Source organism: Oryctolagus cuniculus, chromosome 5 (genome assembly GCF_964237555.1).
Source record: "Oryctolagus cuniculus chromosome 5, mOryCun1.1, whole genome shotgun sequence".
NCBI classification, from domain to species: domain Eukaryota; kingdom Metazoa; phylum Chordata; class Mammalia; order Lagomorpha; family Leporidae; genus Oryctolagus; species Oryctolagus cuniculus.
The window spans coordinates 102,238,459-102,250,737 of record NC_091436.1 but is presented as its reverse complement, the minus strand read 5'-3'; the positions used below and the strand labels follow the sequence as shown (position 1 = coordinate 102,250,737).

The 12,279-nt window shown below is 34.0% G+C and overlaps 1 protein-coding gene across 16 annotated transcripts in view; it reads left to right on the top strand.

Moving 5' to 3' along the window:
- FAM135A (family with sequence similarity 135 member A) overlaps positions 1-12,279 on the top strand; it is a 125,822-nt gene that overhangs the window by 70,388 nt on the left and 43,155 nt on the right. For 10 of the 16 annotated variants that reach the window (XM_070073900.1, XM_070073902.1, XM_008263090.4 and 7 more), the window contains 2 exons: positions 2,998-3,075; positions 6,145-6,194. In XM_070073900.1, the coding sequence (XP_069930001.1) occupies positions 2,998-3,075; positions 6,145-6,194 (128 nt within the window). Of the gene's footprint in view, positions 1-44; positions 3,076-6,144; positions 6,195-12,279 lie in introns of those variants that run through there. The other 6 variants (XM_051855525.2, XM_070073904.1, XM_002714528.5 and 3 more) reach the window with 3 other exon arrangements.

Genomic DNA, 12,279 nt, shown 5'->3' with positions numbered 1-12,279 from the left:
TTTATAGGTGTTTATAGTTGTTTTAGGTGTTTTAGTTGTTTTAGGTGACAAAAGAACTGCCAGAAAGTATGAGAATTTTGTACCCTATTTCATTTCCACCTGAAAAAATGGTGGATTCTGTGGCACAGCCTCTGAGGGACTACATGGGTTTGGTTAATCCAGTTATTCAGTCAGTTCAGGTCACAGTGCTGTGACTTGACCAGACTGATGTCACTAATTTGACTGTTTGGAATGCTGGAGTCAGTAATCCAAAAGTTTACGCTGATAGGCAAGAAGTAGGAAAATGAGTTAATTCATTTTTGACCATGCATTCTTCTTCAAAATAAAAATGGTAGTGGGGAAAGGATCACCTTTTGATCTCTATTCTCTAAAACTTTCTCTTTTTTCCTTACCACTTCAGATAAATTCTGGAGGAGCCTACTGTCTCCAATGTAAATTTTCTTTAAATGTTCTCTTTTGAAAACAAAAGAATCATTTGTGAAGTAGAGCTAATTTAGGTTTTCCCTTATCCTCAGTAAACAAAAAAAATTATGTACCAATATTTTTTAATTTACTGATTTGTAATTCCAAGACATTTTCATTGGAGAATTGCATTATAAATTTTAGTTAGATTTATTAAACTAGAATATTAATGAAGGATAAAATCATGTACCTGAAAAGTAATAATGTAAAACCTAAAAAGCCATTTTTAATGATGTTTCTACAAGAAAATGTGTTAATGGTTTCAGTGTGGAATACTGCAGTAGAATTCAGGAATCATTATCTTGTGCTTAAAAGTGCAAGTTTGGAGACAGTGATGTCACTTACTCATTTTGGTTTTATAAATAAGAAGTAGTTTCCCTTTGCAAGGTAAGGAGATTGAAAAGAATTGAGTGGTACAGGAGTAAGAAAAGGTAAGGATACCCAAAGGCAAGGGAAGTCAAGGAATTACAGGAATAACACTTCTGAACAGTATAATTCCCTTGAGTTTTTTATGAGCACCTACTGTGTAAGGCATTGTTCTAGGTGCCCAGGAACAATGGGCACTATTTTTAAGTCACTATTATTAAGAATTTTATCTTCATGTCCTCTCACAGCAAAAGTAGTAAGAAATCAGCCCAACACGGGAGTGGGCAGGAGAAACTCATAGGAAGACAAGGCTTATTATGGTTTTAGTATATGACAATGGTTATGTAAGAAAGATGTATGCATATAATTTTCAGGTAGACTTAATATGTAATATTTACAAATGAATAAACACATGAACCACAACCTAACCTAGAAAAAGTGTTTCTCTGAAAGGAAACATATTTATTAGTAATATTTATAACTAGTGATTTAAAAGTTTCTCTTTGCAAAGGCAAATATTTATTTTTACAGCCTAATGTTAGCATATTATTACCAATTTGTTTACCTAATTTTAGTATGGTAATTCATTTATTAATAAGATTTTCAATTTTTTCTCAGGTACAGCTGGCTTTTGTGTCCTCTATATTACTTGGGGCTTACAGATCTAATACAGGAGTCAGGAGTCAGTTACTAAATGAAGTGAACTTTATTCCAAATCACTTATTTAAAATATTTGATCAGGAAGTAGAATTCTAAAGCAAACTTAAACTTTAGTTTTACCGGTGCCGCGGCTCACTAGGCTAATCCTCCGCCTGCGGTACTGGCACCCCGGGTTCTAGTCCCGTTCAGGGCACCGGTTCTGTCCTGGTTGCTCCTCTTCCAGTCCAGCTCTCTGCTGTGGCCCGGGAGTGCCGTGGAGGATGGCCCAAGTGCTTGGGCCCTGCACCCACATGGGAGACCAGGATAAGCACCTGGCTCCTGGCGTCGGATCAGTGCAGTGCGCCCGCCGCAGAGGCCATTGTGGGGGTGAACGAGCGGTAAAGGAAGACCTTTCTCTCTGTCTCTCTCACTGTCCACTCTGCCTGTGAAAAAAAACTTTAGTTTTAGTTTAGTAAATAATGGAATAAGATTTGTTGTATGAATGAATGGATGAATGGAATAGCACAGTAGTGTTCTCATTACTTGGTAAAGTATAGGCATCAACACATAGCTTATACAGCTTCCTAGAGATTTCTAAAAGCAATATTCATCTTCAGCAATATTTATTAGTGATACTTTGCATTGTTCTTAGACTTTACTTTGCCATTATGTTTTCCTGTCTCTTTCTTAGGAATTTTACTTTATTCCTAAATGCATCCTCTAGGAGAACATCTAAAAATGCTATTAACAATTCAAAATAAAAGCATTTGTTGCATATTGTGAACTATCTACATGGCTTATTTTTATCCTAGCAAAATAAAATTGTGGACACTAATATATTTCCATAATACACTATTTAATAAGCACTTCTATATCCCACAATTTTAATAAGTGAATATAAAATAGTTCTTGATTAGAGAATGTATTTTTCCTTCTGTTGTTCAACACTTTCCCTGGGTTTTCAAGCATATATTTAGAATTCTTAAACTTTACCATGCTTAAAAATTTTATCTAAACTTTGTTCCCTCTTTTAAAATAATACTACTTTAAATTCCTTTCTTCTTTACCTTTATGTTTGCCCTAAATAAATGATGTACATTTTTTTGATGACATGTAATGGAGTAGCAGTTTTGTTGTAAGGAACTTAGAAAAAATGAGAATCAGGTGTTCTGGAATCTAGGGTTTTTTTTTTTTTTTGGCAAGTCAAATAACCATCTGAGCCACTTGTTAAAGCAAGGAGTTGTCCTAGCTGATCTTGAGATCCCTGCCAACACTAAAATTCTGAGTCTAAGAGATTAAAACATAAAAAAAAAATTGAATGATGAAAATATTGAGTAGCACATTCATTTAAATAGAAAAACAAGTAATATAACCTTGAATGTACATCATTTGTAATTCTGATATGCTAATTAACTAACACTGCATTGTCAGATCAATACTAAGTCTATTATTAACAGGTTGGAAAATTCTAGTAAATTTTGTTATAAAAGGAGTATGGTAACTAGTACTGTGTGCAATCCTTATAACTAGCCAAGACCAACATGCAGGTCCTATATGAACGCCTTCTCAGAAGAAAACAGCCTCGAACCCAGAAAGACACCTGTGTAGGTACGTTTACAATTAGGTTAAGTAAATAATCCCGTTTAATTAGTTTGTGAGTTCTCTTTAAATTAGTATCAAATTTCATCAATATTTATATATTGGTACAGTGTGTTCCCACCACTTTTATTTGAGAACTTACCTCTAGATTCAATTTGGTTTGTAAATAAGTTTTGATTATTTTAATTAATTTGTAATATTGAATTTTTTATCTAAAACTGGAAATGCTAAATGTAAAAATGTCTTACAGTTTCTACTCAGCTCTTTCAAATTTGCAAGAACTTGATAGTTTATACTGTCTAAAATTTGTTCAAAGTAATCTTATCTTTGGATAGACTTAATAATAATGAAATGTGATTTAAGAAGTAAAGCTAGTTTTAAGGTTTTCAGAAATAAAGATTTGGTTTAAATGTTTTAATCATTTTGCAGTGATGTTTTCATTCTAAATTAAAAAAAAGCTAAAATAACACTGGCTCACAACTATCCAGATATGTTACATATGTTACAGGAATTATTCTTGTTATTTATATATTTATATATTTTAGAATTTTCTTAAATAGTGCTAGTACATAATTTAGTCTTTACAGGAATGTGAAAGCTTTTATTTTGTGTTTAGTATACTCTCAGTTGCATTTTTTTAAATGATGAGAGCTATAGAAATTTGAAAAATGAAATAGAATCAATATATACATTTCTCGGTTTTCAGAAATACAAACAAGGAAATTAAGAAGCCAGATTCCTCAGTATTTCTCAGATAAAAACTAAATATTTAAATTGTGTAGTTTTCAGTAAAACTAATAAGAGAAACCAATTTTTTTTTGGAATGGAAAAAAGAAAAGTTAAAATTTATTATAATCCTTTTTGGAATATAGCTTTATACTCTCATATAAAATTACTGTAAAATCATAGAATTCATATTATGAAATTGTGGCTATTTATAACATGTTTTATTGTTCTTTTTAGTGATTAAACATACTACTAGTTTAAACTGTTGTATTGCCTTCCTGTTGATTTGTGTGTGAGCATTCTAAATAGTAGAACAGAATGCCACTTAATATCATTATTAAGATATGTGTACAGAAAGAACCAGATTTAGTTGAGTGGAAAAGGACTTGACTAAAACACACAATAAAGTTACTTTACAAACACTTCTATTGAGATGTCTTTTATCCTTAAAACGTAGCACTGTGTTTATGAGTACCTGCTGAGAGATTGAATAGATGAATGGATGGAAAGAGTTAGAAAATAAGTATAAGGTTCTTTGTCTTAGCAGCCCCATTTCTTGTAAGCCTATATCAGAGAAATGATGTACTAGTATATAAAGATAGATGTATAAGCATTTTGTAGTATTGTTGATAGTGGCAAAACACTACAAATATAAATAAGAAAATTCTCATTACTTGGGTAAAGGTTGGAATAAAGAAATTCTGATGCACCTACATCAAGAAATATTATGTAGCTATCTTATTCTTACAAAATCTGACTCCAAAACTAATTTTGTTTGTGTGTGTATTTGAAAAATATTGAAGGATATGTTTTAGATTGTAACTTTGGATTATCAGAAGGAGCCAACCTCCACCTCCCCAAAAGGACTTCTATAAGATAATTGTCACATTTATACATTTGTGTACAACTAGATTTTAAACTCATTTAAAAATTCTAAGTCGTTTGAGATCATTTCAATTCTAAAATTTAGAAATTAGGTTTTGCCTTTAAATATTCTTTAAAATACTGTTTGCATTGAAATAACTCTGAAGTAACACTGGCCACATCAAATGTACCACTTTATGCATTCAGGATCTAGTGTGTAAATATTAGAAAAATATATTGAGTTTATTTTTGATTTTTTAAATTCAGAAGTTGAAATATAACCTATTAAACCCAATTTTACTGAATCTCTTCTACCATATGAAAGATCATGAATAATATGAAAATGGATATTAGTGTATAGAAGTTGTGAATTTAATGTAGGGTCAAATGCTAATCCGTATAGTTTTGGAAAAGCCGATATTAGAAGTCACTGATTTTTCTGACAATGAAATGATTTACTATGCTGTTACAGTTCTTTACAAGAATGCATTTAAATTTGAATTCTAGTTAAAAATTAAGTATATCTAAAGGTGATGTTTCAGATCTTAGTGTGAGTCCTTCCCTGCATAAAAATAACTAATTAATAAATCTTTGTATTTGGTTTTTGTAAGCCTTTATAACTATGAAGGAACTTCAAAAGTTCATGGAAAATAGAATTAAAAGACAGATTTATTTGGTACAAGGAATTCTTTAAATCCTTGCTTACTTTTTTTATAATGTTCATTTTCACGAATTTTTGAAGACCCCTTGTATGCGTGGATTTCAGAATTCATCTGCACTAAAACAAACTTTAAATTTGAGTTTTCTGTGGACCTTTTGAAGTACTCTATATTATCAGTTTTAATTACAAATCCCTACACTCTTTTATAGATAATTGTGGCATTCATTAAGCCAGGATATTAGGCAAAAATTTGCCCAAGTTTAAGAATCTCATGGAAAGCTAAATTTATTAAACCAAATGAAGAACTTTTTATTGAAAAGAATTTTGTCTTTCATTTTTATTAAATAGCCAATACTCCACATATCTTTTAAAAATGATTCTGTTATAAAAATGAAATTTATTTGAACTTTTTAGGAATAGCATTTGTTAAAACAGGCACACATACATATAACACAAAACTTTAGTGGAGATAACAAAATATGAAATGCAGTAAAACCTACTTAGATGTTTTGTCTTTACTGTGACACAGCTGTGCAAGTTACTTTACAGATACAGTCAATGTTTTCTTGATAACGTTGGCTTCTTGTGAAAAATAAAACACTATTTTATAATCACAACAAAGAATTAAGTTGATTATCCCATTATATACATAATGAGTGTGTTCATGAAAATACACTACATTGAAATTTAATTCAGTGAATATAGTCCAGATAGTTCTTAATATTATGGAGTTTTAAAAGGGAATTTAATTTACTTTTATAATTTCCAAGATAATTTTTGGATCTAACATTGAAATATTTCCTCTAATTACTCTTTACTCATTTCAGAGGAAATGGATGTAGAAGCTCGACTTACTGAACTATGTGAAGAAGTAAAGGTACTTGGATTTTTGAAATTCACATTATTAACTTATTTGAGTGACTGTTTCCTATTCTAAATATTTTGTCTAAAGATAGAATTTTAAGTAATTGTTTATCTTTCCCAAAATACAAATATGAAGTGGTCAACTATGGTAGAACCACACCCTAGTTGGTTAAATGCATTTGACTTTACCATGAAGTTAACTTATCTTTTTAAAACTGTATTATTATTATTATAAATGATATAACAAAGATATCAACCAACCAAAAGTGTATATTTCTTGTATATTTCTTCTACTTCAGTCGAACATTTTCTGGACAGATTTTTAAAATGCCACTTAAACGTGCATAATTTTATAAAATGTTATTGTTTAAAAATGAAAATTGTTTTATTTCAGCAAATTAATTTTTGTATCAGACTGTTTTTCCAGTTCATTTTTGCAATTACATGAGTAAATTTTTCTTTTCTTTTTTTGTCAAGAAATTAAATATTTTCATTATTTTAAATTCACTGTTTGCTTTTGGTCAACTATTAAGGGAAAAAATCAGCGATATAAATCAAACGAAAATATGTTTTTGATATGGAATGTATTTCTATTATAAATTTGAATGAGAACTAGACTTTTGATAAATGTATCTTCTTAAAAATTATACATGTGCAAGCTATATAAGAAATTTTGTTAACTATCGAGAAATTTTAACATAATTCAAAGAAGATAAATATTTTCTTTGAGAAATCACCAATGTTCTTATAATATTGTTGCTCCAAAGAATAGTAAATGCTTAAAAATAATGTTACAATGTATCTAATTAATATGAAAAATCTAGTGATTCACTGAATTTAAATAAAACTTGAGTAAAGATGATATGCCAGCATAGACAATCACCAAAAAGTATGTTTTTTAACTGTATCATATTAATAAGTCTAAATCGAAATCCCAGTGAGAATTTTACGTTTATTTTTGAAATCATTATAAAAAACATAAGGATAGTTAAGAGAAAACCTTTAAATAAATAATAACATAAATGTATAAGAACTCACCCAAGTGGACACTAAAGTATTTATAAGACTATAATAATAGAAATAAGGTAAGGGGCTGGTGCTATGGCGCCAGCATCGCGTATGGTCACAAGTTCTAGTCCCAGCTGCCCCACTTCCAATGCAGCTCCTAGCTAATGCACCTGAGAAAGCAGTGGAAGATGGCCCAAGTGCTTGGGCCCCTGCACCCACGTGGGAGACCCAGAAGAAGCTCTTAACTCCTGTCTTTGGATTAGCCCAGTTCCCACTGTCATGACCATTTGGGAAGTGAACCAGCAGATGGAAGATCTCTCTGTCTCTTCCTCTCTCTTTCTCTATACCTCTGCCTTTCAAATTAATAAATCAATCTTTAAATGATTGAATTATTTTTAAAAAGGTAGATTTTTTTTCTACTCTAAGAAAATTTAAAGACAAATGGAACTAAATATCTTGAAAATAGTCATCAGTATATTTAATAATTGAGTTTATAATAAAATGTCAAGAATATTGAAGTTTATAAATGGTGTGGTAGGTGCCGGCATAGAGTAGCAAGTAAAGCCACCACCAGTGATGCTGGGATCCCATGGGATCCCATATGGGTGCCAGTGCGTGTCCTGGCTTTTCTACTTCTGATTCAGCTCCCCGCTAATAGCTTGGGAAAAGCAGCAGAAGATGGCCCAAGTGTTTAGACCCCTAACCCCCATGTGGGTGACCTGGATGAAGCTTCTGGCTCCTAGTGTTGCAGTCAGTTAGGGAGTAAACCAGCAGATGGAAGATCTCTCTCTTTCTGTCTCCCTTTGTCTCTGTAACTCAGACTTTAAGTAAATAAATAAATCTTGGAAAAAAAGGAAAGAAATAGCATGGTAAACTTAGCTCTGCTTTCCAAGCTACAGAAGCAGTTCTAAATGAACTAAGGAGTTAAATGTCCAAAAATACTAGGAGGAAATTAGCTTCATATGTGTGTAAATATAAGCAATCTTATCTTGGAATATGGAATACTTTCTTCAGACTAAAGTAAAGAACAAAAAAAAGAAAAAAAGATATTGATGATTTGAAATGTCTTTATAACAAAATGCACCATAAATAAAGTTGAAAGTAAGGAATAAATAAGAGAATCTTTGCTGTATCAAAAACAAATGATTAATGCTCACAACATTAAGGAGCTGCCATCTATCCATTTCAAAACATTACCTTTTGTGAGGAAGCAATATATAGAAGCAATGTACAAATAAGCAGTTCTTAGCAGATACTTGCTCTTACTGAAAACCAAAATGCAGATTTAAATAGTAAAGTGGGTTTTTTGCTCATGAAATTTGTAAAAAAACAAAGTGACTACTATTCTCTATTGTTCGTGGTGTAGGGAACCTAGTATTTGCATACATTATTGGTGACAGTTTAAGTCAGTATAATTTTTTTTCAATTTATCAATCTGTTTTAAAAGCATTTATTAAATGCACATTACCTTCCACACAGCAGCTTTTATTTAATATTCTATTTTTAAAAAATACTCATGTGTGTGAAAAAATGAATGCAAAAATTTATTTTATTTATTTTTTTATTTTTTTAACTTTTATTTAATAAATATAAATTTCCAGAATACACCTTTTGGATTATAGCGGCTTTTCCCCCCCATAACCTCCCTCCCACCTGCAACCATCCCATCTCCCACTCCCTCTCCCATCCTATTCACATCAAGATTCATTTTCAATTATCTTTATATACAGAAGATCAATTTAGTATATATTAAATAAAGATTTCAACAGTTTGCACCCATACAGACACACAAAGTATAAAGTACTGTTTGAGTACTAGTTATACCGTTATTCACATTGTACAACACATTGAGGACAGAGATCCTGCATGGGGAGTAAGTGCACAGTGACTCCTGTTGTTGAGTTAACAATTGACACTCTTATTTATGACATCAGGAATCACCAGAGGCTCTTGTCATGAGTTGCCTAGGCTATGGAAGCCTCTTGAGTTTGCCAGCTCCGATCTTATTTAGACAAGGTCGTAGTCAAAGTGGAAGTTCTCTCCTCCCTTCAGAGAAAGGTGCCTCCTTTGATGGCCTGTTCTTTCCACTGGAATCTCACTTACAGAGATCTTTCATTTAGGTTTTGTTTTTGTTTTTGTTTTGCCAGAGTGTCTTGGCTTTCCATGCCTGAAATACTCTCGTGGGCTTATTAGCCAGATCTGAATGCCTTAAGGGCTGATTCTGAGGCCAGAGTGTTATTTAGGACATCTTTAATGCAAAAATTTCAACATTAATTATTATAAATGCATTTAAGAGAAATATATTTAAAAGAATCAAGTGAATCTCTCTGTTTCACCATGGATCATTTAATTCCAGAAGTATTTGTTGGTCAGGTACTGGTTTTATGGTGAAAGTCTTCAGGACATATTAATAGGGAATCAAAAGTGAATAAAATTATGAACAAATATTTCATATATGCAAAAAAATCCCAAAAAGCTATGTGTGAAATTGATTATATAATTACATATGAAATATTCGAAGATATAGTTCAAGCTCTTAAGAGTAATACAGAAGGGGGGGGCCAGCACCATGGCTTACTTGGTTAATCCTCCGCCTGTGGCGCCGGCATCCCATATGAGCACCAGGTTCTAGTCCCAGTTGCTCCTCTTCCAGTCCAGCTCTCTGCTGTGGTCTGGGAAGGCAGTGGAGGATGGCCCAAGTGCTTGGGCCCTGCACCCGCATGGGAGACCAGGAGGAAGCACCTGGCTCCTGACTTCAGATCAGTGCTTCAGATCAGTGCAGTGCCGGCCGAAGCGGCCTTTTGGGGAGTGAACCACCGGAAGGAAGACCTTTCTCTCTGTCTCTCACTGTCCATAACCTGTCAAATAAATAAAATAAATAAATAAATACAGAAGGGACCAGAATTGGGATGCAGCAGGTAAATATGCTGCCTGTGATGCTGGCATCCCAAATGGGCACTGACCTTTTCTAGGTCCAGCTGCTGCACTTTGAATTCCTCTCCCTGCTGATGTGCTTGGTAAACCAGTGGAAATTTGGGCCTCTGCACCTATGTGGGAAGCTTGGAAGAAGCTCCTGGCTCCTGGCTTCAGCTTGGCCCAGCCCTGGTCGTTGTAGCTATTTGAGGAGTCAACCAGTGGATGGAAGACCTCTCTGTCTCTCATTCTCACTGTAACTGTGCCTTTAAAATAAAAAAAAATAATTTTTTAAAATACAAGAGTAATACAGAAAAGAATGGCATGAAGGATGAAGATTCTGAAGAGAATTTATATTATATACATCTTTACTAAATCTTTTATATATATTGCTGATAATTTTTTAAGTACACATTTAAATTTTAGTATGTGTGTGACACTATATGCATCAACAAAGTAAAGTGACAGTAAAGAACTCTTAATAAAAACATGTAATTGCTAGTTTCATATTAGCATAGAATTGATAAAAAATGGTATAATGACAATATTTAAAGAGCTCTTACCAAACATGTAATAATCGTTTTTCGTGTTAGCATAGCATCGACTTCCAATTACAAGAAAGACTAAGTAATAAATCAAAAATATTCAGTCTTATTATCAAAGAAACAGTGTATTCCAGGACCGTTTTAGCCTACTATTGGCTGAGGATTTTTACAGATACTCATACTTTGTAGTCCTTTCCAGAGATTAGTTTGGCAGGATATCTCTAAAGCCCAAGAATATCTCTTCTCAGTATGTAGCAAACAAATAATATACCAAAGAAGTAATCAGAGATTCATATGTGTCGCTCCCCCTCCTGCGGAGGAACAACACCAGACCCTGCGCTGTTCCTTTTGCCCGGCCCTTCCCGGGTTAGCTGCCGGTCCCCCGCTCCCTGCGGAGGGGCGGCACCCCTGCCGCTTTTCCTGCTTCCACGGAGGAGCAGCACACCGCCAGCCGGCTCTCAGGGGTTCCTCAGATGTTTCCCTCAGATGTTCCTGGTGCATGTTGTTTCTCTCCTCCTTTATAGTCCTTTTCCACCAATCCATGCTCTGCTGCCCACACGCCGAGCACGCTGCTCTCCTCCAATCCGGAGCAGGATCAGCTCCTGCAGCTTATCAGTCAAATTGGCGAGGCAGCTGCGTAGAAGTTGTTTACTCCTCCCCAGCGCCATATTGTGGGAGATCAGATGCATAGAATTAGTCCTAGCAGTTCCAATAAATTAGTCTAGTCTCAGTTGCTCCCCACACATATGGAAAGTTATGATTCTGAGAATGGTAACTTAGATATCTAATGTATGGTTAAACAAATTTTGAGACATTTATAATCTAACAAATCTAGACTACCTCAAAAATGGTATTCTCAAAAAATGTTTGATGCTGTAGTAGGTGAAAATAGCTTAAAACTGTATGATTTAAGGTTGAAAAAATGGAACTGTATATACTAAAATGAACTTTTGAAGTTTGTATAAGCTGGGGGAGTAATTTATTTTTTTTTAAGATTTATTTATTTATTTGAAAATCAGAGTTACACACAAAGAGGAGAGGCAGAGAGAAAGAGAGGGCTTCAGTCCACTGGTTCACTTCTCATTTGGCCATGACAGCCAGAGCTGTGCTGATCCAAAGCCAGGAACCAGGAGCTTCCTCTGGGTCTCCCACGTGGGTGCAGGGGCCCAAGCACTTGGGCCATCTTCTGCTGCTTTCCCAGGCCATAGCAGAGAGCTGGATAGGAAGTGGAGCAGCTGGGACACGAACTGGTGCCCATATGGGATGCCAGCACTGCAGGAGGCGGCTTTATCTGCTACGCCACAGCACCAGCCCCAATTATTTATACTTGAAGAGACTGACAAAGTGTATACTTCATTCAGCTTACGGTAAGGCCAAAAGAATTATTTCTACTTTTGTGTTCACTACACTAAGTATATTGCTTGCATTACACTATACTATTTAATTACTCTCAAATGTTCCTCTAGCTCTTCTTTGTCTACACTACAGTAAAAACATGATTGGGGGCTGGTACAGCAGGTTAAGCTGACACATGTGATGCCATTATCCCATATGAGCAGTGGTTTGTGTCCTAGCTGCTCCACTTCTGATCCAGTTCCTTAGGAGTAACAGGACCCTGGCTTCAGTCTGGCC